The sequence below is a fragment of the Dermacentor andersoni genome, chromosome 7, assembly GCF_023375885.2.
Source record: "Dermacentor andersoni chromosome 7, qqDerAnde1_hic_scaffold, whole genome shotgun sequence".
Classification (NCBI taxonomy): Eukaryota; Metazoa; Arthropoda; class Arachnida; order Ixodida; family Ixodidae; genus Dermacentor; species Dermacentor andersoni.
Window position 1 is genome coordinate 100,247,449 of NC_092820.1, and position 25,553 is coordinate 100,273,001.

Below are 25,553 nucleotides of genomic sequence, written 5' to 3' on the forward strand. Positions count from 1 at the left end.
AAGGCTTCTATGCTGTTACTCTGGCGGCGATGAGGTTTGAGGCCGTGTCATTTCCAGACCACTCATTGAGGAATCAGAAACTCATAACGGCTATTCGCAGTCATAGAATTAAGCGATTGGAAGACCGGAAATACTTTTTTTTATTCTACTCTCATTGCAATTCTGTCACCAGGCTTGGAAATCGAACCAGCAACCTGCTGCAGCAGTAATAGCCCCCGGGTAACCGCGGAGAGTTGACGAGATGTGTGCGTGTGAAGTAAATCACGACGAGGAGGCTTAACAAGTACTCGACATATTTAAAGACATGTACATCTTTTGCCCTAAAGTACGAACATGACAATACATCCAGCAATGACTGAAATTTACATTTGTTACAGCGACGAAATAAATTTGTTCAAACCACTTCAAACATGTACCGGCATAGTCACGTTGCCTTACTGAAAGAGGCATCTTCATTTTCTAACTTTCTTTTGTTTGTTTTGAAGGCAAATGTGCTTCGCAGCAGAAGGCATGAACGAACAGAGGTCTGTGCACTACGTTGCACACTGTCGAGATCTTTGTGCGGAAGAACACGTTCGCATTCATGGCGTTCTCGGCTGGTTTTCTGCTGTGCCTTTCGCCTGTCAGCGTTTTCACATGGCGCGTGTACGAGGACTCACGTGCGCAAACTTGAAGCTCAGCGGTACTGCCCAAGAGTGTCTTTCCCAGGAAGCGGGCATTTTTGCTCTGCTTAGGCCGTTATGTCGATGAGTGTGTTCCTCGCTATAGCCATTCCCCTGGTCAATGTGGATTCACGAGCTTAGACAAAGAGAAAGCAAATGAACTAACAGGCTATTCCGATTCCAGGAACGCATGTGATGGTGAAACGTTGGTTCCTTCGTTAACAAGGGTTCGTGCCTACAGCAGACGTTGTACGCCTTCAGTGGCAGTTGCCAACCTGCTTCTTTCTTTCTCTGTCTACTAAATATAGTTATGCTTTCAAACCAAAAAACAAAAATATACTAATGGAAAAAAAATGATGCCACCTGTAAAAGTAAATAACGTTTCATGATATGCAGGAGGTCAGTGAAATATCGCCTCTCTGATCAGCAGAGAGAATACAAGTTGTCCGACGATTGGTTTAGAACACTGTTCCCTCAGCACAGCTGCTCGATGTTGTATATCCTCCATTCTGAAGCCAAAGCACCCCCGCGCTGGGGGCGCCGAGGATATGGCGAGGACTCCCTCACCTAACAAGGCACTGCTGAGGTCGCTGTGGCAGAAGCGCCAGACACTCGATACCCCTCAAACTGCGTGCAAATTACTGGTGGGCGCGTTTTGCGAACAGCGACGGGCGGTGCGGTGGTGCCTTTCACGTTTGGAGCGGGTTGCTTGCACGAGCGGGGTGGAAGAAAGCCTATTTGGCACAGTGTATCGTGAGTTTCCCTTTCTCTCTACTCTCTCTGCTTTCCCGTACCTTCTACTGAAAACTAAATGAGTCTTACTGATGCGCTCGAAGCGAACGGACGTCTGTCATTTTCCCATAAGTTAAAAGTTCTCCGTCTCTTATTCCGCAACACTCGATGCGCTACCCATTTGATCATGGACTACTCAGTAACCCATGCGTCCTTAGGCTCAACGGGAGAGAAATTGAAACGAAGCACTTAATTCTTACGTTCGGCATCAGCACGTTAGCAGAAACCATCGAAGCAGGCTACGTTCATCTTCGAGTAAAGCCATACATCCCTAACCCTCTCCGTTGTTCAATATGCCAAATATTCGGCGACAGTTCACGGAACTGTCGAGGCTGACTTACCTATGCTAAATGGAGTGCGCATGAACAACCAGTTTAAACCTGCGAAAGCACTTGTAACTGGCTTTCCCATCATGCATGAGAGAAAAGGAGATCGTAGTAATTAAAATCAAACAGCACCTGCTACTAATGACGCGCGCAGGTGTCTGTCATGCGTGCCAAAGAGCAGGTTTGCCCAAGTGGCGCCTCCGGGAGCAGTGCCACAGCGGTTACAGGCCCGCGTACAATGAGCCGGTGGCAACGGTTTTCATCTGCTCAGAGGCGGCATCCAGCGCTGCTCCGCTATCCCAGAAGAAGGAGCTATTAGTCTTTGGACTGGTCGGTTCCAAGTTCTCGTTTTTCGACGCGAGGCTTTCAAGGTAAATATCCCCGCACCTCTCAAGGGGCCTTGGACACAACGAGCCAGACGGCACAGCCAGCCCCTAAGGAACGACGCGAGCCTGAGAACTGCACCAAGGGAGGTAAACCCTGTGTTACGGTGCCAGCAATAGGCCCTGTAAAATAGTTCCGCTCCCTTAGACACACAGCACAAATTTTCCTTATAATATGAACACACAAATAATACAATAGAGTTTTCAGAGGGCTTATTCATATTTTGGCACAATAAAGAACTCCGTAAATTTTGTCTAATGGTCCTATGTCTTCAAGAAACATAAATCAAATACATATAAATACATCAAATAAACATTGTAGTGGGAGTGGGACCTGACCCTGATATCAGGGTCAGGTCGGACACCTTCACGGGACACCTTCACTAATCTAGCGATGCGCCCTGTTGGTTGTGTCATGACAAGAAGGTGAGTCAGAGTCTGGTGATATGTGGAAAGGGAAATTATCGCGAACAGTTTCATGTTGTTATTTTCCATCGTCCCGGTCTTCTACTCACCGATGCTGATGCACGGTCCACATTTCTGGTACTGAACACATTTGGCTACGGTCAAGAAATTAATTACATGAAGCTCGGGGAAATGAAGTTTATTGACTGCAAATACCATGTGCCAGATACAGTGGTCCCCAAGATACTGCATTTCTACCATGACACCCCATAATCAGGTGAACACGATAGTTTCTGGCGCACGTGCAATAAATGGATCAAGAGATTTACGTGGCCGGGTACGAAAAATAATACCAGAACCTAAAGCCGAACCCGCCATCTGTGCCAGACGAATAGTCATGTTCAGACACTCAATAAACAAAATGGGAAGCGCAGAGCATGAAAATGTACCGTTTGAAGTCCATTTCGATTTCGCGGAGCTGAGAAAGGTCGGGCAAGGCGCCAGGCAAAGAAACGCTTTCTTGCTGGCTGTTGATGAATTTAGAAGGATGGTTATGGCCAGGGCAAGAAAAGAACATGCCAACAACATCAAAACACCTAGCCTTCTAAAAAGTGATGGAGACACAAATACCTTTCTGTGCGGTAATGGACTTGCTTTTCGGAGAAAAAGCTTGCAAAGCTGGCGGAAGACAATGGAATGACAATGATGTTTTGTACACCATAGCACCCAACTGCTAATTACCTTGCCGAACGTGCTATACGCGCCACGAAATAGTACATAAATATGCACCCGAACTTTCCAGGCGGTTGGAAGTGCTGCCTCGAAGCCGCTGTGAGACATCAGAACCGTTCTAGCACGAGTAGTCTTGGATGTAGCCCTATTTTTGTTGCTTAAGGGACTGTGCCCATACTTCCAGCGAATTGCGAACTCGGCCTCCTTGATAACCTACAGCTTTCTGAGTGCAAGAAAAGTGCGAAAGACAACAGGCATATAAAAATTGAATGAAGAAAATCTTTCACAGAAAACGCACAAACAATATAGCGGGCACACAACCTGGTGACCACGTTCTAGTACGCAAATGAATTGGGTGTTCCAATGATCGTTACTAAAAATGCCGAGACGGCCGAGGAAGTGGCCACCGCCCTGGCCACTCTTGACCCAGCCTGTCACACCATACTGAGCGATTCTCGCGCAGCAATCAACAACTACATCAAAGGTCATATTTCTCAGCAATCACTCCGTATCTTACGACAAGCCCCGCATTCGTCTGAAAATAAATCCCCCTCGTCTGGATCCCAGCACACGCTGGCGTTGTTCACCCGCACCTCACCAACCTCAGCGAGGTTACACACTCCGTAGCACGAGGACTAGTCAACCGCGCCGGAGATGGTGCAGGTGCACCCGCAGGACGCGACCGCCTTACAAGATACAACGACCTTGTGAAGTCATTTTACCTCGCAAGAAGAACCTTCCCCGCCCCTCACCGCAAGTTAAACAGGGCACAGGCAACCACACGTCGCCTGTTACAGACGAATACATACCCCTCCCTCACACGCTATCATGCTATATACCCCGACATCTACCCGAGCCAGACTTGCAAGGTCTGTAAAACTGAATCGGCAACACTCCCCCACATGCTATGGGAGTGCAAACATCAATACCCAGACCTTAATTCCGTGACCCTCTCGTCGAGATGGCACGCCGCCCTGCGCAGCTCCCATCTCGATGACTAACTCTGGGCGACCCAGCAGGCCTACGAAGCGCCGAAGAGGCAAGACCTCGACGTCCCATCGTGGGAGGCCTAGGCCCAGCCCACTGAACTGCTGGTGCTCATTAAAGCTCACTCTCTCTCTTCCAATGACAGGTTCTATGGATCCTTTCAAGTAATGAACACTGCTAACACTTTCAAGTAATCAACGCAAGTACCATCTGGTGCTTGCGAGCTTTCGAGCAAATAGTGCTCCTCCATGAGTAATGCATTCAAATATTACACCAGGGGGGTGGGAAAAATGTAGTCCGGGGTATTGAAGCGGTCTGCTCATGAATAGTCATAGAAGACGACGAAAAGCGGTCAGGAAGAAGAAGAGGATTCTAGTGGGAGTTGGGGATTGAATGGTAGAGGGCACCCCTCTCTGCACAGATATGTCTCAGTGACTTACTTTAGGGACGCTACATGAACACGTACATGAAATACATTCAAGCAAATTTTCTCCTGCAAAAGGCCAGTTTCCCGAATCAGAGCGACGATGTTATTCCTCATCGTCCAGTGTAGCTATAGAAGTAGATGGGAGTTGTGCCTGCCAGAGCTTCCAGCTTCTAACACCCCCTTGAGGTGGCTGCTGTTGAAGCGGCGCAATTTAACAAGTTTGTCGCAATTAATTCTGTAGAGAACCTTCCTAGCTGTCAACGGTCAAAACATAATTTTAAACTGTTATCGATGAACTGCCTGAACCCTATGTAGTCGTAGGAGGTGTGGAGCGTAGACAGAGCAAGGAGCCTTCCTTGGCCAGTAGTTATAGGCCTATAGCTCTGATAAGTTGTCTGTGCAAATTCTTTGAGAAAATGATTAACCGGTGCGTCATCCATTTTCTTGAAAGCAACAAAATACTCGATACCTTACAGCGGGATTTCAGGGAAGGTAGATCCGCAACCGATCATCACCTTGTCCGCATCGAGACAAATATCCATGATGCACTTGTGCACGAATAGTTCTCAGTATATTTAGATATGGAGAAGGCATACGACAAAACTTGGTGCTTAGGAATTCTCCATGATCTTGCACGAATGGGAATCTGAAGCAACTTAATAAACGTGATGAACAGCTACCTAACAGCTAACAGCTACGTCGCACGTTCCGTGTTGCTAACGTCCTCTCTACGCAATTTGCGCAGGAGGCTGGTGCACCACAAGGTGGTTTGCGGAGCTGTACTTTATTTATTGCCAAACTGAACTCGATCAAAACTGTCATACGATGCACACTTTTTTATATTGTATATGTGAATTATATTCAAATGGGTTACAAATAATGTAATCTTAATATCTCTGAGCAACAAGGACAGCTTGGCCTAAAAAATGTTTCTGAGGGGGTGGACGAGACTAGATTCAAATCAAGCCCTCGAAAAGCATCTGTGTGCTATTCTCGTATAAGAGAGGTAAGCTTCAAGACCTTATTATTGAAGTTAATGGAGAGCGGCTATCTGTGAGCCAACAAAATATATTTTTAGGCGTCATTTCAGACTGTAAGTTTACTATTGTCTCACAGTTGAAATATTTGAAAGCGAAGTGCCTGAAGGCAATGAGCTTACTGAAGCTACTTTCCCGCACATCTTGGGGCAGTGACAAAAGGTGGCTTTTGAGCTTCTACAAAAGTCTCATACGGTAACACCTTGACTACGCAGCCATGATCTATTAAAGTGCTATGACTAGTGCTTTGAAGATGCTAGATAGCGTTCACCACTTATGTATACGTTTTGCTACAGGTGCCTTCCGAAGACGTCTTATAGAAAACTTGCACGTTGAACTGAACGAATGGTCTCTACATCTCCAAAAGGCATATTTAAGCTCCTGCTAAGTCCTGAAGCTTAAGTCAGATATTCAGCATTCATGTCATTACATTCTTCACGACATATACACTGCCACGCTGCTTCTTAACGGCCCCGCTATTAGGGCTTCTTCGAACCTTCCTTTGGAAGCACTGGCCGAAGATACAGGCGTGCTAGAGAAAATGAAATAATGGCTCCCCGTTACCTACCACCATTTTCGGAATACCCAATGTGGTGGTAGGTTACGGGGATCCATAAGAATCCCATATCGAATCGATATCGAACCAGATATCGAATTCGATATCTCCTTCATAGAAACATCAAAGCGTGCGCGTGATGTAGAAATACATTCACATTTTGTTGAGCTTCAGGAGAAGTACTCCTGCGCCGAATTCAATACACCTGCCTCAAATTATTCTACTGGTGTGGCCTATGCAGCCCTCGGATCGACATTTTCAATATTCGGTGCATTATATCCTCAAACAAATATTTTTACAGCTGAAACATACGCGATACTCTCGGTTGTTAAAGATACTGTATTAGATCAACAAATCTTACCATAGCTCTTGTGTTCACGGAGTCCTTTAGTGTAGTCCGAGCACTACAAATTTACAAAAACACAAGAACTCCGTTTTTATTAACTATACAGCTTGCTCTGTTCCGCGTGTATGTGCAACGAAGTGATTGTCTTATGCTGGGTAACTGCTCACAACGGTATATTTGTTTATTTATTTATTTATTTATTTATTTATTTTCAATACTGCTGCTCTCCTTCGAGAGAGTGGCAGTCAGGCAGTACAATAATTCAGCTGTGCAATGCAAGGAAATCAAAGTATAGGTTATACAAGAAGTAAGAAAGGACATAAGCAGTGCAAGTTATACATACTACACAGGTAAACCATGTTAAGATAAAACGAAATAGTAAATAATGAAAAAAAGAAAGGGAAAAAAGCAAGAGGCTTTGTAACAATAGCACAGATATCACTAGGGGCAAGCAATAAAACTAGAGGTAACTAAAATAAAGCTACGAGTGTTTGAGAATCATTATGGCAGACGAATAAGCTGTCGAAAATGAGAGGGTTTATTAAAATTTCCTAACGAATAAAGCAATCTGTGTCGGTGTCCCTGCATGCATAGGTACTGTTATTCACACAGTTTTTTTTTCTATTTGCGAGATAAATTCAGGTAATGGTACAATGTTGGTGGTAGTAGGATCAAGTTGGTTCCATTCTGCTATTGCGAGCGGGAAGGAAGAATACTTAAATGAGTCATTTTTACATGCGTATTATGTCAATGTGTGCGCATGCTTGCTACGTGTAGGTCGAGCCTCGGAGAATGAAATGCATTTGGAGGTATCTATCCTATAGTTATATTTTATTAGTTGAAACAAGAATTTTAAGCGAGCGTGTTTTGCTCGTGTGGATAGTGTTCGCAAACCGGACCGGTTTAAAAAGCAAGGTTTGAGTACGGGCTATTTGGTATTCCATGGTATTCCCACAAACTTAAGAAAATAGGACAAAGAGCAGGTATCGACGTTGTTTTCTCTGCTCCAAAAAAATTTTCCCAGCTTTGTGTCAGAACCAATCCTGCTGCTAAGAAACGTAGTATTTGCAGCATTAATCATAGGAAGAAGTTTACAGGTTGTTCGAAAGGTGTAGTGTAATAGATACCCCTGAAATGTTGTAGGTCTTATATAGGACAGACTGGTAGATGTCTTAACGTTAGGTTACAAGAACACAGCAATAAAGGGCGCAAAGGGCGGGAAGGCTTCTCAGGTGTTTACTGCGCACAATGCGGTTGCGTCCCAATTTTTGAGGAGGCGACTATCTTAGCTAGGAATTCCAATGAAAGTACCAGAATTATCATTGAAGCAGCGATTGCCCATGGCGACTCGGTTAGTAAGCCATCAATCGCACTAACAGACAAAGAACTGGTTTTCCTGAGGTCGCACATGCGCTCTCGTTATTCTTAGGTAATAAATTCTGAATGCATTCTCATGTCGGGTTGCTGGTTGTAGAGGGCGCTTTTGTCTTGGTGTTTCAGGGTATATACGTTTGTTTCTGAAAATAAAAATCAGTTGGAAATCAGCGCTTGTCTACGTCGTTCCTTTTTTGTCCTCCGACTATGTGTGCGCGGTAAGTGACGATTTTACCTGGGTTAAAAAATTTGTTGGCGAGTCTGTACGTTTATATTTGTTATCGATGAACCTCACAGCTTTCCTTTGTATTGATTCTAGCTTACTTATGTTAGTCAGTGTATGCGGAAACCAGACTGTGTTAGCGTATTCGAGAACAGGCCTTACAAATGATGTGTAGGCTAGCAGCTTCGTTGACTTGGTCACGAGTGCCAGGCTTCTTTCCTTAAAAAAAAATTGTTTGCGCAGCGCCTTTGAGAATATATTACTGATATGTTTGTCCTATTTGAGCTCCGAGGTTAATGTAACGCCTAGATATATGTGTTCTTCAACTTTGTTAAGTGGAGTGCCGTTAACTGCGTTAATAAAGATTGATGGTACCGTTTTCCTAGTTACAGTCATGATCGCAGACTTTTGTATGCTTATTTGGAACTGCCACTTGGAGCACCAATCAGCTATGTCAGCTAGATAATCGTTTAATTTAATATGATCATTGTAATGATTAATTTCTCTGTATATGACGCAGTCGTCCGAGAATAGTTTTATATTGCAATTGATGTTAGCTGTGATATCGTTAATATAGAGTAAGAAAAGCAATGGTCGGAGAACAGACCCTTGGGGGACTCTGGATGTTACTGCGACTGTGTTTGAAAGCGTTTTTTCGTAAACTACAAATTGGGATCAGTTACTTAAGAAACCTTTTATCCAAGCAGAAAGTTCTCCTATACCAAAAACATTTTCAACTTTAGCTTTTAATTTGCTGTGACATACACAGTCGAAAGCCGTGCACAAATCGAGTAGAATCAAGTCAGTTAAAAAAAATTAAATTATGGGGTTTTACGTGCCAAAACCACTTTCTGATTATGAGGCACGCCGTAGTGGAGGACTCCGGAAATTTCGACCACCTGGGGTTCTTTAACGTGCACCTAAATCTAAGTACACGGGTGTTTTCGCATTTCGCCCCCATCGAAATGCGGCCGAGCCCAGCACCATAGCCACTGAGCAACCACGGCGGGTAATCAAGTCAGTTTTACCGCGGTTATTAACTGTAACAACAAGATCGTGGACTAGTTTTGTCAGTTGAGTTACTCTCGATAGACTACTGCAAAAACCGTGTTGGTTGGGAGAGAAAAAATTAATGCGCTCTAGGAATACGGTCATGTGCTTTAAGATAATGTGTTCTAGAAGTTTACATGACGTGATAGTTAGTGAAATGGGTCTGAAATTTGAAGGTAATGTTGTGTCAGCTCCCTTGTGGATCGGGATTACCTTAGCAATTTTCCAGTCATGAGGTAGTTGTGAAAACTAGGCCAATATATTTACTACACCACTCTGCATATCTTTTGAGGTATAAAGGGCAATGTGCGCCCCGTGGTGGCTTAGCGCATATAGCGTTACGGTGCTAAGCACGAGAACGCGGGATCGAATCCCGGATGCGGCGGCAGCACTTCGGTGGGGGCGAAATGCAAGAACGTCCGTGTACCGTGCATTGCGTGCTTGTTAAAGAACACGAGGTGTTCGAAATTTATCTGGTGTCCCCCACTACGGCACGCATCATAATCGGATCGTATTTTTTTATGATGAACACACTACGTCAGTAACTTTTACCTACAGATGCAAGTATCCCCATCCGTATAACAGACTAAAGTATTTTCTACATCATAAGCTGAGGAAGCATTGGCAAGGACAGTGGGATGCTCAAGAATCGAATAAGCTACAGATGGTTAAACCAAAAGAAAGCTGACTCGACATCCCGGCCCTGCGGAAGCGGATGTCTAACGAAGCTGTTGAAAACCACCACTACAACTGCTTAGGGGTGTATACAGTGCTTTATTGCTTTAGAGTAATGATAGTAATGGTAATTTAGAGTGATGGTAATTTGGGCAGCACGCCGCTGCTGGTCATATTGCCGTTCTTTTTTCTCTTTGCTGCTCCGCGTATTCAGCTGCCCTTAGGGGGCCGTAACTCTGCGTTACGAACCCATAGCGGTTCTATAAAAAAAAAATAGATCGGTTGCTTGGCTGGTTCTTTTATATACGAAAGGCTATATATGTCATTCCCCACGTCGCAAGCTGCCGTCGCCGCGGCAGGAGTACCGCGGAAACGTACCTTTACCGGGAAACGTAGGCCTGCAGTGCTGCGTGCTTCGCATTGTTTTCAGCTGTGCCTTAACTATGTGATCAATTTTGTGCGTCTTAAGCTTTTCTACGCCCGCTGACGAACTTCCGTACATTGTTTCTTTGTTCTTTCTTTTTTTTTTGCAGCGCAGCTTTGAAGCACCCTTTCCTTCGTGAGGCGTCGGCGTTCCCTGCGTAACCTAGCGAACCAAAGCAGCAGATGAGAGAGCGAAGAGAGCGCGAAGAGACAAGTAGAAGGGGAGGGTGCAGCCGAAGCATGAGGAGGAAAGCGGACGAGGAGGATACGGCGAAAGCATGAGAAGCGGAGTGCCGCGTAAGCGGCGACGACCACTACGAGATGGCGCCAGAGTAACGCGCCGTCGTCTGTTCTCCGAGGACTTTTATCTTTTTTCGGTGGCTACTTTTCACCGGCTAAGAAACGGTAAACGTTATGCCTCGACGCACACCGAGACTACATGCATCAAAAGTTTCTCTAATGGTAATGATATTTCTATTTGTTTGCTGTTGTCGCCAAAGCTTATTGTTATCTGATTGTATGCCGTACGAGAATTGTGTAGTATTTTCTAGATGCCACGCGACAAGAGCGATTACGCTGGAAACTTCTACAAATCATTTATATTAGCTGACATGGTTGACCGCAGATCAGATTTCGACGGTCGCCGGCTCTGCTACATGTCTCTCACAATTTCTTTGCCTCAATACATCGTTAAAGAAAACACGTATAGAGCTGTGCTCAAATTTCGCATTAGGGAGTATCGTAATCGTTGGTGCATTTTTTTTTTTTCAGAATCCAACGTCCTTTGACGGAAAACCAGCATCTTCTCTGCAGGAGCCTATTAAGTGATGGCGGTTCTGAAACATATTAGTAAAACAAAGCTACAAAAAGTAATTGTATTCACTGACTCCTTATGGGTAGTTAAAGTCATATATGATAACTTAAATGTAAAAATCATGTAATCAACGACTTTTACACCCGGCTATGCACAACTTATATAACTAACCAACATGGTTTAATATGCTGGGTTCATGGGCACAGAGGGATCGAGGTAAATCTGCTTGTAGATAGAATGTCTGAGCCCGTAGCAACAAAATATAGCAAGCTGTCCACAGCAGTTCCCGTCACACACCTGACGCCATTCCTGCGTGAAATGCTGAAGAGGTATTGGTAACAATTGTACAATGCCGAAAGCTTGAATAAAGTCCACTTAATTAAACAACACTTAGCTAATTGAGCATCGTTAGCAGTCACAACTATGTATTGTCATCTTTTGTCGACTGATAGTAGGGCATACAACAGTACTCATTCTTATTTTTAACTGGTGCTCAACCTCCTAACTGTGGTAGATGTGGAAAGAGGTTGACTGTCCTTCACGCCTTACGGAAGTGCCGGGAAGCAGACGTAAAAAAAAGCAAAAACAAAAAAAAACAACAGAACTTTCGTCTCACGTACCAGTCGCACATTGCCCTTCATGAAGCATTTTTTCTTGGAGGAGAAACATTTTTCTACCATAAATCAGTCATGAACTTTTTACGAGAATTTTAATTATTGCACGTTATAAGCCCACCAGACACGTAGCGCATATATACTCTAACCAAAGGCTTCCGCTGCGACAACACTGTCATGATCGCTGTGTCTCCAGGTCCTTGTGCTCAAGGGCTCTGATAAAGCAATAGAGCTGCTTGCAGCGACCTATTTTAGTACGAGAGCGAATGAGAAAGTCTTTGCCTCTATGTCTTATTAGCCAAAATAGGGCACATACAGGTAATTACAAGTATACGTACTACTCTACGTACCTTACACTGTTTTTCCACATAGTCCCCGCACCGGTTCAAGCATTTGTCCAATCGCAGCACTAAATTTGACATGCCCTCTTTGGCTACCTCGGACACTTGCGCCAAGAAACAATGTTAGTCATCATCATCAATACGTTTTCTTTGGGTTATCAAACTACGACGTAGAGCTTGTGTTACGTGTAGTAGATTGCGCGGTGGCATTCCCGACGGCTGAAGGCTGTTTCACATCGCGCAATTTTTAGTCAGCGACGCAGCGAATTCCGTCGCTCAGCGACCGCCGCGACGTCGTAGGCTCTCCGCGACTGGATTCCAACAAGTTGGTCGCGCCGTCGCTGAGTCGCAGCGATCGGCGCCAGTTGGGACAAGCAATTTGTGACGCAACAAAGCGCCGTCAAAATAGACGCTTTCCTGTTTACCGCGCGTTGGTAGCTCTGTGGAGCAATCTCGCGCGCCACTTTTAGCTATGTTTAGCTTTTAGCTTCCGCGGAATGAAAAGTGGCTACAATGGCACTTATCTAAGATTTAGCGTTTCAGATGCAGTTATTTTGATTCTTCAAGTGCGGTGTTAACTGTGCATTTTTAAAGCGAAGCTTTCTTCACGAACCACCCTGCACTTGTCTTTCTGATAATGGCTCCCGCCTGCTGCTGCTGCTACTTATGCGTTCTCGCCGAATAGCTCACACTCGGATGGATCGATAGATGTATGCTGTGAGCGTCCCCTTTGCGAGGTTGTAGGCTGAGCCACCAAGCTCTTGCTTGTATTTTGCTTAATTTCCTAGCTATCCTATTGAACAAAAAAGCATACATAAATAGTTCCCAGCATCTAATTTTCTTAAACTCTACTGAGAACAATATTTTTGTACACCTCCTTTGTTTGTGGTCTTCCTAATTTTCTGCCCCCAAACTTTCAATTGCCTGTTAGGAATTTCTACTCCGGGCATGCTTACTTCCCCCCTACTATCCCTGAACCCAATGGCTTCAAGGACACCAGAGGAGCCGAAACCGACAGCTGGGTAGATACCTTTACATTCTAATCTTCAGCCGAGCACGGCGCGGGTGAATGGATGGATGGATGGTTGGATGGACGGATGGATGCTATGAGCATCCCCTTTGGATCGGGGTGATGGGGTGCTCCACGCAGCTCTTGTTATTATCGAATGGATGGATGGATGGCTGTTATGAGCGTCCCCTTTGGAACGGGGCGGTGGGTTGCGCCACCAAGCTCTTGCTATTATACTGCTTAATGTCCTACCCAGGTCAAAAAAGAAAAACAATCGGGTGCGTTACGGCGGCGCCATCTAGGAGTAATGGCTCACGCTACTTCGCCCGCAGCAGTGGAAGGTAGGCGGGGGGAAGCCGGCTCGCGCATGCGGGTTGTTGGCCGCTGGTGGACAGCGCGAGGGCGCCGTGACGCGGAGGAACACGATGAGACGGGAGAGTGCACCGGAGAAGATGGCGTCACGTTGCGCATGCGTTGCGCTGCCTGGCAACCGCGTGAACGGTTGCCAGGCGGCGGAGTTCTGGTCCCCCTAACGATTGGCGCGGAAAGCTTTGTTTAACCCCCATAACGCTGGTTGCGCTCAAAGTTGCATTGCTCCTTGTTCAGGGCTTCATTTAGCCACATGAGAGGGTGGACGTGAACAATGCCTCGTAAGCTATGCTGTATATAGGTTCGAGCAGGGAAGTTCGATCACCTGCATGTTTTTTTTTTTTTTTTAATATATTTCCGTCGCCTGCAGGCGGATAACATTTCTTTACCATGATGATACTGTGATGATATTGCGGAAGAGGCGTGGGAGGCAACGGGCCACTGCGAATTTGCGGTTGTCCCTGCCCGGCGATGTCGGGTTCCGAAAGTACTGCAGCCGTATTGTGTCTTGACGCCGGTAGGTGTGTCTTCATCAATGTGATCATAGTTGAGCTGTCAAAATTAAACCACGCAGCATAATTCAACAAGAGCACCATTCAGCTGTTCTGCTTCACTGTAGTTGTTATGTCCTGCAGTCTGCCATGTCTTTTATTATGCGAGATCTGCGTAACGATATACGCGTTTGGGCCAGAGACACTGTGTGAAAGGGAATAGACGACAACTAGTATGCTGTGCTCCGTCATTAAAAGGCGAGTAACATGTTCGTGCCCCGTGCAAGCGCCATACCTTGTGCTGCATTTTTATTCTACTTTGTCGCCTCGATCGTGGTGTGCGAAGAGCATACCACGATTGAGGAGACTGCGATAAAATAATTTGCAAAGTTTTGCCACGCTGCGCACCTTCACAGGGAAACGTCTAGCCCCTATGGCTTGACGGGAGACTATATATAGCGACGAAGCAAGTATGAAACGCAAGCTTTGTAAAACCAACACACTTAAGAACATAAGAACTTAGTGGGCCAGTGAGTGTGCACGAGAGAGAAGCTAATCCTCATTGTAATTTCCAGTTTTTCTTCGCCGTCACGAGATATGCGGAAGCCGTTAAATTTACACTGAAATGAAAAGAAAACAGAGGTACGTTGACGGTCTTTAAGAGTGACCAAGTTATCGCCCTCGCCGCCAAGGAAAATCTGAGTCTATATTTGACCATCCATCCTTTAAATTGGTTCTGCACATCGGTCCCGCAGGCAGAAGAGCATCGACAGTTTACTTGAATATACACACCAACAGAGAAGCAACAAAGTAGGCATATGAAAGACGGCTTTATTAAGCAATAAACGGAGTCGGATACGTTCTAAGCTGTCAAGTCCTCCAGCTGGCACTTATACAAAGAAAACTTATATTGGACCACAATGTTTTAATTTCATTGTTCTGAAACACAAAATATTTGCTTTGTAAGCAAAAGGACATTCCCAGATATTAATCTCGCAGCAGCGGGAATAATTTTCGTGCTTCCGTGTTGGCTTCGTATTGCTGACAGTAATGCTGGACTAGGTGTTCTTTATTATTTCTCTTTCATTTTGAGCGTTTCCAGTCGTCTCCATACCTCTGGAGGATTCTGTGTATACCAGTGGATGCGACGGTTGGAGAGGTGTCACTTCTTCTTAGGCGCGAGGGATCACGCCGAAGAACTTCGTGCATTTGCTCTGGCACGCGTCGTAGGTGCGGAAGTTGTTGGCGTTGCCTCCGCATCCTCCGTAGAGGAACAGGTCGCACGACTTGGTTAGGGTGCTGTAGAAGAAGCGTGGATTGTAATGGTAGCATGGTCCTGCGTCGGCCGGGTAGGTGCATTCTTCGGGAGGCGACACTGTGAAAGAACGTTGCGATAGTGTTAGCAACATGTTGCCTTACTAGGGCGAAATAGCGCCTTGCGCGAGGATCTGCCTCGGTGAGATTTCGTGTATGAACTTGATAGATATCTATTGGTACCTTCGTATTGTGCAAGGTTCACAAATTCAAGAATCTTTCCTGTATTTGAATATTCTGTCGACGGTTTCAAATTGAAAATCTTTGACATTTTGCTGTATAAGAAACGAATTGTTGCAAGACATGACAGGTAAATGTTTTCAACGTTGAACTATAGGTTATTAGAACGTACACGCATGTACACGCGTCGAGATGCACGCATTCACGCAGACACAAACGCACGCAAGTAGAGGCTTACGCATCTAGGTACGTCATTGCGCTATTTCATGAGTGGATAATAGTTTAGGCGGCTGCAAGGTGATACGGGTATCTCTTCGTGTGCATCTCATGTCGGCATTACGCGGATAGCTATTGTGGCAGCTGGCAATACACGAGCGCGCAGTGGCGTAAAATGAAAGTAAGTGGCCAGAACACCGTTATCGCATGCACCATGATCTGTGGCATTCGCATGTACGAGCTGCTGCTATTTTACAGGAAACTTACCAGTACCACGCCTTAAGTGCTAAAGATAGCATCTGTAGCAGTACATTTGCGATGAATGAACGTGACATCGTTTGCCAGTATAAATACGAGGTGCTACATCTCATAAGGAAGGAATTATGCCCGCTCAAAACAGCATACGCTCGCGCCTTGACACCTTAAACGCAACTAAGATTTAGGGAGGCATAAATGGCTTTTTAAAATCTTAGCTGACATGATTTACGAGTAAAATTCTTCAAGGAAGACTACCATCTTCTAGGAGCCACGATAGTGACTTTCATTATGAAAACATGCCGTCCTTGAATAGAAAACAACTATGCCTTGTCGATGTCTGGACATTATTCAGCGCAACACATAGAGTTCTTCCGAGAGCTTCCTTATTTTGTTATACGTTCCCTAAGCGTGGAATTTGTGCCTACACACGTCGCAAGCATTAGGGCGAAGTTTTACGTCATTTCTGATGCAAGTCGCTGACACGCGTTTGCGCGTGCGCCTTCCTGGTCTGCCTTGGCACAACACAGCCCCAACTTTTCCGTAACCTTCATGTTTAGCCATTAACGTAATGTTTTTAGTGTTATCTCGCGTACATCTTCGCGGCTTTAAAGCTTTGAAACTGTAAACTGCAGTTCATCTTGTTTCACACTTGTGCGCTACTTCTAGTTAATCTAACTTCAGCACAAGCAACACAGCCCAACCATAGACACGGAAGTGAAAAAAGAAACGAAACGACGGTATCTGTATCTTTAGTCGGTGTCTCGTAGCACTCTGTTACTGAAACTACACGTACTAGGCCAAATCTCCGTTCTCTCATAGTTGATACTAACCACAGCCACCATAGAAGGCGTGCACATGGCAACCCAAGCAACGGCTCTCTTGGACTAACAGAAACTGATCTCGAAGGTCATATTGTTGTCTGCTTCAGGTGCCAGTAGCGACTGCACGAGCCCGAAACGGGTCATGGCCAGGATAATTTGGACAACACCTCTTCGACAATAATTACGTGCCCTGTTTTGTCTTCAGGACGACATTTTGCTTCATCCCCGTATGCGTTCTACGTATGACGCTGCTGTTAATAACACAAACATGGCTTATTATTTTGCCGCTCCTGTCGCACAAGTTGCACCGGTGGTCGCTGTGGCCACCAACGTTACTAGAACAAGCTGGTATCCGCCCCCAGAGGACATGTCTCACGAGAATAGACAAAGACTCCCCCTTGTACGTTTCACGTCAATACAAAAGGTCATGAGCAAATGGCATCTGGAAGTGTTAGAATACGAAGTGTTCGAATAGCGAAATTCTCGAATCGAACGCGAACATTCGGAAGATTTTAGAATTGTTATTTGAAAAAAAAAATTATAGTAAAGGAACCGACGCTTTCTTGTGAAGAGAGTGAAGTTCAATAAATATTTTGCTATACTGGTGTAACAGATAGGCAGGAAATCTAAGGAAGAAATTTCCTGAATGTGGTAATAATACCAAAATATAAAAAAATGCTGGTCCTTGCATTACCTAGGAAATCCTAGCTTACCAGTATTGCCTGGGTGTTTCTCGTACAGGCGGACTACATTGACTTCAAGTCAGTGGCAAAAAAATAAATTCCTTCACAGGAATCGTGGCGGCACAGATTTTGGGTGGCGCGCTGCACTCATAAACTCAGCGTGATTCGTGACAGTGGGACTGTTTTATTCGCAAACCGCGACGGCATCCATTGCGACTGCTGCCCGCAGCGATGGTTAGGTTAGACCCGTTTTTTGCAGTGAACAGTCTAACGCTTAGAACAGGAAAAAAAGAAAGAACGTTATAAGTTGACACATGACTGACTGATCACTGGAATGCTTATTCAAGGAAGTCAATGCGTATGTGCATAGAAACATAAAACACAAACATTTTGTTTTGGCGTTATCCCTAATTACCTTATCTTCATAGAGTTTTCAGTTTCATTAGTGAGCTCCGTGTTATATAGCTTGCCCATCATGCCGGCTGTTTCGGGTTAAAATGTGGTTTCAACGCAAATGTAGCTTTTTTTTTTTTTTGTGGCGTCCGAAGGAAGAGGATACCATGCATTCCGTGGCGGCTCACCGGTCGAAACTGGCTGCCGTTGGGAGGCCGCATTTAATGAAGCTTCATTTGGGGCCTCCGAAATTATTGAGCTAGAAGAACAGACCCCTCAGATGTGCAATTGGTAGCCAACCCGAAGCAATGGAAATCTCATCATAGACAGCGATGATGGTAAATAAAGGTGTACCTAGCAAAGCGGTCTGTCAAAGATTGTTTGAGTACTGAGAGATACGAGTACCACGAAAGAAAAAGAAATACAGCGGCGGGCCAGATTCTATGGCGCTGTGGTGGTGAACTCAACGTTACGGGTTTTGATGCCGCGCTGTAGCGACCGCAATAAAAGGGGGCAGAGCGCGAAAAACCACCGTTTACCTTGCTTTGCGTGCACGCTAAAGAATCCCGGGTTGTCCAAAATAATAAGGACCTCTCCGCTATGGCCCTTCCTCAAAGCTTATGCCACAGCGTTCGGACGTAAACCCATATAGTTCACATTAACGTTGCTTCATTGGAGTCCCTATATGTGATTCTTGCTTGCGCACTGCACGCTGCGTTAGTTGAAGAAAAAGGTCGTTGAGAATGAACCTAGTAAGACTTCTTTCTTCCGGCCTCAATGTGCAGAAGAACGTCCCGTGCAAATGGCACACAAACCGCGCAACATTGAAAACTTGCGCCAGTGAAATTGGAGAGCGGATGCGTCCGAAGACCCGCTGCTCTAGCTCAGTGGCTACGACGCTGTGCTGCTAAGCTATAGGTTGTGGGTCCCATGCCGGCCGCGGCTGCGGCATTTAGATGGCGGCGAAATACGACAACAACCGTGTGCTTACCTTTACGTGCACGATTAAAAACCTCAGGTGAGGCAATTTAATCCCTAGTTCTCCACTGCGGCGTGCCTCATAATCATGGCTTGATTTTGGCCCGCGAAATCTCGATATAGAATTTTCATCGAGTCAGACGTAAGCCACCGTCACGGTTTCATAACCTGCCTTGTGAAAAAACTGTTCAAATGCACGAAATAAAACGCAGTAGCTTTGTCCTAGCAAAAAATGAATACTTACGAGGCCAGAATGGAACTTCAATGGCACTGGTGATCACCAGGGGGTGGTGGTGCAGGGATGCTGCATAGATGCAGGAAGAAAGCTTTAAGAGACGTCGCTCTTGGGTGAAGTGCACTCACAGACTTCTAGGTAAAATTGCGATGCACTTCCCGTTGCCTTTCCGAGATCATCCCGCAGAGATAGTGGACTGAACACTTGTGCGTAGCTTAATCATCATCATCCTCATAATAATAATCATCATCAACAGCCTGGCTACGCCACTGCAGGGCAGAGGACTCTCCCATACTGCAAACTTCTTAATCTCATCCACCCACCTAACTTTCTGCCGCCCCCTGCGACGCTTCCCTTCTCTTGGTATCCAGTCCGTAACCCTTAATGACCATCGGTTATCTTCCCTCCTCATTACATGTCCTACCCATGCCCATTTCTTTTTCTTGATTTCAACTAAGCTGCCATTAACTCGCGTTTGATCCCTCATCCAATCTGCTCTTTTCTTATCTCTTAACGTTACACCCATCATTTTTCTTTCCGTAGCTCGTTGCGTCGTCCTCAATTTCAGTAGAACCCTTTACGGAAGCCTCCAGGTTTCTGCCCCGTAGGTGAGTACTGGTAAGACACAGCTGTTATACACTTTTCTCTTGAGGGATAATGGCAACCTGCTGTTCATGATCCGAGAATGCCTGCCAAACGCACCCCAGCCCATTCTTATTCTTCTGATTATTTCAGTCTCATGATCCGGGTCCGCGGTCACTCCCTGCCTAAGTAGATGTATTCGCTTAGCACTTACAGTGCTTCGCTACCTATCGTAAACTGCTGTTCTCTTCCGAGACTGTTAAACATTACTTTAGTTTTTTGCAGATAAATTTTTAGACCCACCCTTCTGCTTTGCCTTTCCAGGTCAGTGAGCATGCATTGCAATTGGTCCCCTGAGTTACTAAGCAAGGCAATATCATCAGCGAATCGCAAGGTACTAAGGTATTCTCCAATAACTCTTATCCCCAATTCTTCCCAACCAAGGTCTCTGAATACCTCCTGTAAACATGCTCTGAATAGCATTGGAGAGATCGTATCTCCCTGCATGATGCCTTCCTTTATTGGGATTTTGCTGCTTTCTTTATGGAGGACTACGGTGGCTGTGGAACCGTTATAGATTTCTTTCAGTATTTTTACATACGAGTCGTCTTCACCCTGATTCCGTAATGCCTGCATGACTGCTGAAGTTTCGACTGAATCAGACGCTTTCTCGTAATCAATGAAAGCTATATATAAGGGTTGGTTATATTCCACACATTTCTCCATCACCTGATTGATAGTGGGAATATGGTCTATTGTTGAGTAGCCTTTACGGAATCCTGCCTGGTCCTTTGATTGACGGAAGTCTAAGGTGTACATGATTCTATTTGCAATTACCTTAGTAAATACTTTGTAGGCAATGGACAGTAAGCTGATCGGTCTATAATTTTTCAAGTCTTTGGCGTCCCCTTTCTTATGGATTAGGATTATGTTAGCGTTCTTCCAAGATTCCGGTACGCTCGAGGTCATGAGGCATTGCGTATACAGGGTGGCCAGTTTCTCTAGAACAATCTGCCCACCATCCTTCACCAAATCTGCTGTTACCTGATCCTCCCCAGCTGCCTCCTCCTTTTGCACAGCTGCCAAGTCTTTTTTTACTTCTTCCGGCGTTACTTGTGGGATTTCAAATTCCTCTAGACTATTCGCTCTTCCATTGTCGTCATGGGTGCCACTGGTACAGTATAAATCTCTATAGACCTCCTCAGCCACTTCAACTATCTCATTCATATTAGTAATGATATTGCCGGCTTTGTTTCTTAACGTATACATCTGATTCTTACATATTCCTAGTTTCTTCTTCACTGCTTTTAGGCTTCCTCCGTTCCTGAGAGCATGTTCAATTGTATCCATATTATGCTTCCTTATGTCACCTGTCTTACGCTTGTGGATTAACTTCAAAAGTTCTGCCAGTGCTATTCTAGCTATAGGGTTTGAGGCTTTCATACATTGGCGTTTCTGAATCAGATATTTCGTCTCTTGCGATAGCTTACTGGTATCCTGTCTAACGAAGTTACCACCGACTTCTATTGCACATTCCTTAATGATACCCACAAGATTGTCGTTCATGTGTTCAACACTAAGGTCCTCTTCCTGAGTTAAAGCCGAATACCTGTTCTGTAGCTTGATCCGGAGTACCTCTATATTCGCCCTTACTGCTAACTGTTTGATCGGCTTCTTATGTACCAGTTTCTTCCATTCCCTCCTCAAGTGTAGGCTAATTCACGTTCTTACCATCTTATGGTCACTGCATCGCACCTTGTCGAGCACGTCCACATCTTGTATGATGCCAGGGTTAGCGCAGAGTGTGAAGTCTATTTCATTTCTAGTCTCGCCATTCGAGCTCCTCCTCGTCCACTTTGGGCTATCCCGCTTGCAGAAGAAGGGATTCATGATCCGCATATGCGCGCTGGACCTTTTTTTTTTTGTCGCCAGGTAGTGCATATGTACACTATGTAATATTAGATCGTCTTTAGGGCAAACAAAATAAGCCGGTTCCAAGTGAGTGCGTTGCCCTGCCCTTCTTGCTGGGCCACACATTTGTCCTGTTTGAGATTACGCATATCAATGCATCAATTGGCTTAAATGCAAATCATCGTCATCGTGATGAATAAGAAGAAGCACCAACTGGTTATAAGCACGAACACATCGCCGCGAGTGAAACAGCTTTGAAATAATTTCTGAGAAGTGCAGAAAAGTTTTTTTTACTTGCCAAGCACTGAAATTAAGGTCTCGGACAGAGTTAGTAATATTGTTGAGCTGGTTTGTATTAAAGTCCGAAATATATTGCGTTTTTCCGCTGTGTCGGTTACTGCACTCACCTGCGTCTTGTCCCACCTTTCTTTGTCGAACGTACGTGTTTCAAACAAAAGATGCTATGCAGCCTAGTCAGATCAGCTACATTGTGGCTGTTGCACGCCCGCGTTTTGTCCCCCTACACAAATCGCCTAGAGAAATGTCAAATAGTTCAAGCCATGGTGCTTTAGAGACGGTCCTGTCGCTTTTGAAAGGCTGACATTTGCCGGATTCTGCTCTCGCAGTGAAAAAAACAGCTGAATGGCTCACTCACCCCAGCACGTGCTGTTGCATTCCTCGAGGGTGTGGAAGTTGTTACCGTTGCCCTGGCATCCTCCGTAGACAAACGGCTCGCAAGTCTTGGTGACGTTGTTGAAGAAAAAACGAGGAAAATAGCCGGCGCAGATGCCGGGTTGCTTGGGCTCATTGCACACCGGGTTTAGTCGCACTGCGAGAGTCAAGTGCATGACTGACCGTACGGCAGAAATGCGAATCGCTGCGCAGATATCTGTCAGCGTCGACTCTATACCGGAGTGCGTGCTCCGAAGAACGCGCATTCCCACAGAAGGTTCAAAAAGAATTGCGGCAGATTAGTAAGCGCAAGTAATCAGAAACAAATTGCGTCGAACATGCATCGTGTTACGAGCACTTGTCATCGGCATAGTTCACTGAATATTGCCAATTTCTCGCTACGATGCCGAAAATATCGAAGTTGGTGATCTATACTAAGGCCCTAATGCGTTTTGCGTGTTTTCGTTGTATGCGAAAGCGTCATTCAAATGCGCTCCCGGACCCTCCACCAAAAAGATAGTCATTAAAAGCTGTTAGTGTCTCGTAGTATCTGCTTTTTCTGCCACAGTGCGTATGCATTCGCTTTAGCGCACTCTTTGCTGTTACATTGAACTTGAAGGGCACCAGAGAATCGACATAATAAAGCTGAACTGCAATATTATATATCAGTAACCCTACTAAGCTTTTCTTTGGCGGAAATGCTGAGAGTTAGCATTGCACTGGCTGAATTATACACCAGAATTGTTTATTCATTTTTCGCAGACCCGAACACCAAATACAAAATGGTGAAGCTAGTTTACAAATCCTATTGAAATCTTTTTCAGATGTGGAAAACTGCACCAATATTGTGGGGACAATGATAGGCCGAGTTATAGCTTTGACAATTATATAATTGTTACTTGGTATTTAGTACACCTAGACTTGAGTAGGGTAACATCGTTGCAGTGCGATAAGGCGCAATGCAAATCCTTTAATCAGAATTTGCGCAAGACTTGTGATTAGCAAGGTAATGAACGAGCAAATAAGCAAGAGCCGAAACAGAAATATCTTAATATCATGGATGAGACCGTGTACCGAACCAAAAAGTCTTATATACACGGTGTTCAAAATTAAGCTTTATAGTTTTTTTTTAAACTTAGGCAAACACGCCATGGTTGCTTAGTGGCTATGGCGTTGGGCTGCTAAGCACGAGGTCGCGGGATCGAATCCCGGCCAGGGCGGCCACATTTCCCTAGGGGCGAAAACACCCATGTACTTAGATTTAGGTGCACGTCGAAGAACCTCAAGTGGTCTAAATTTGAAGAAGCCCCACAACGGCGTGCCTCGTAATCAGAAAGTGGTTTTGGCACGTAAAACCTCTTAATTAATTTTTTTTTCAATTAGAGGCAGTCATCTTTCTGCACAGTTTCACTTGAAAGAATTCTCCTAGCGTGTCGGTGCTGCGAGATATCCGACTCCAAATTTCAATTATCGTTCGCATGAATTCGCATGCAAGAAAGCGAGGATCGGCGCAAAGCTCCTCCCTGATGTGACGCGGCTTTTGCGTGTGGCGTTTAGTCAGACTACAGGGCGGAGGCACAAGCAACGATGGTGACTGTTCTCCTTTCCCTTTCGGCTGGCGATATCAAGATATGACAACGCGGGGTGCCTTGCTATTGTTGCTCTTGATTTCAATAAATCTTGCAGTAGTTGGAAATCAGCAGTCACTGCATTTGCGTAGCCCAGGCAACGGCCATGCCCTCTCGTCTAGTCACCATTGCGCACGCGTACTGTCCTCCGGCTTCTCCGCTCGCGCAATTATGTCGGCATGGCAGCTGCCGCCATCATTACAGGCTCCGCGGTCGCGTGTTACGACAGCGTTTCCGGGTTCTTCCATTGCTTTTTTTTTTTATTTCGCCAGCGGAGAAGAAAACATCCGCACGCAACATCCACGACACATCAGGGAGGACCCGTGCGCCGATCCTAACTCTCTTACATGCGTAATCATGCGAACAATTAAAATTTGGAGTGCGACATCTCGGAGCACAGACACGCTAGAAGAATTCTTCCAACTGATACCGCGTACAAAGGCTACCGCCGCTAACTTTTCAATACAAACATACCCACTTGCTGCAGTGAACAAAAAGTGAATTAGTCAATTTTAGTTTACTGGGCTGCTAACAGCGATAACTATCTTCTCACATTGTGTCACCTTGGCCACACAACTTATTTGCACAGGTGATCCTGGCATGCCTGCCAATGCCTAATATATATATATATATATATATATATATATATATATATATATATATTGACACGTGTACTATTGACACGTAATCTATTGGCAGGTGTACTTATATTTATTGGGCGACCACGTTTCGCCGCCTAACAAATATAAGTACACGTGTCAATATATAGGTATTGAGCTGCTTCAGTGCCGTTTGCCTATCAACTTTCGGGAGTATTCATTTGTTACTCCAGAACTAACCCTGGGAGTGTTAGCCAGCGCCACAGCTTACAAACCGTCGCGGCGGATGTGGAACATCATTCCTGCCGCAGGCGTCACGAGTTCGTGCTTTTTTGGGTGACGGCAACAGGTTAATAAACCCACACATGCTACCTGGAGGGATCAATGTTGCCTGATTCGATCCTCTGCGTCTTATTCAGATTATTCAACATACGTACCGAGGCTCCTCGACAGGACAGGGTTGGAACGGATGTAGTCCGCCAAGGCAACTGCAACAATGTAACGTCAAAAGTGTTCCGTAGCTCTCCCGTAAATGTCAGCAACCGGGATAGCGCAGAAAGTACAAAGGTAAGTTGTATGTATACAAGGGCGATATTCATGAGTGATCACTTCTCAGTGATGCAGCACCTTAGAGAAATTTTGCGTGCGTCTACATCGGACACGTCGAAGAAGACGAACGAAATCTTTTGTGGCATAGCGTCAGAAGCGCTGACGGCTGCAAAGGCATGCTGCGTTGGTCGCGAGTGAGAACGTGACGCGGCGGCCACGCCACAGTCCACGGTGTAAGATGCGGCGACAAACTACACCCATGCACTACGCACCCACGGCGGAGTTGGAGATTCACTCACCAGAACTCCCCCCGCCCTCCACCCCACCCCACCGCCCTTCCCCGCCGTTGCCCTAACGCGCTCTTGGTCATGTTACCTCTTGGCCGAACTAAACTGAAAGGAAACGGCTAGGTGGGACCGCGCGGCAGAACATACGCGATACTTCTGGCGCTATGGATGCGAGGTAGATTCCGTCGTCCTTGATGCTGACTAAAAATGG

At 45.5% G+C, this 25,553-nt stretch overlaps 1 protein-coding gene across 1 annotated transcript in view; it reads right to left on the minus strand.

The window, feature by feature from the left end:
* Positions 1 to 15,208: 15,208 nt before the first annotated feature.
* Positions 15,209 to 25,553, minus strand: part of LOC129385818 (actinia tenebrosa protease inhibitors-like) — a 33,745-nt gene continuing 23,400 nt past the window's right edge. Inside the window, exons 6-9 of the mRNA XM_055072969.1 lie at positions 24,944 to 24,994; positions 22,263 to 22,436; positions 19,124 to 19,183; positions 15,209 to 15,411 (exon numbers count right to left, since the gene is read on the minus strand). Of these exons, the coding sequence (XP_054928944.1) occupies positions 15,209 to 15,411; positions 19,124 to 19,183; positions 22,263 to 22,436; positions 24,944 to 24,994 (488 nt within the window). The remainder of the gene's footprint in view (positions 15,412 to 19,123; positions 19,184 to 22,262; positions 22,437 to 24,943; positions 24,995 to 25,553) is intronic.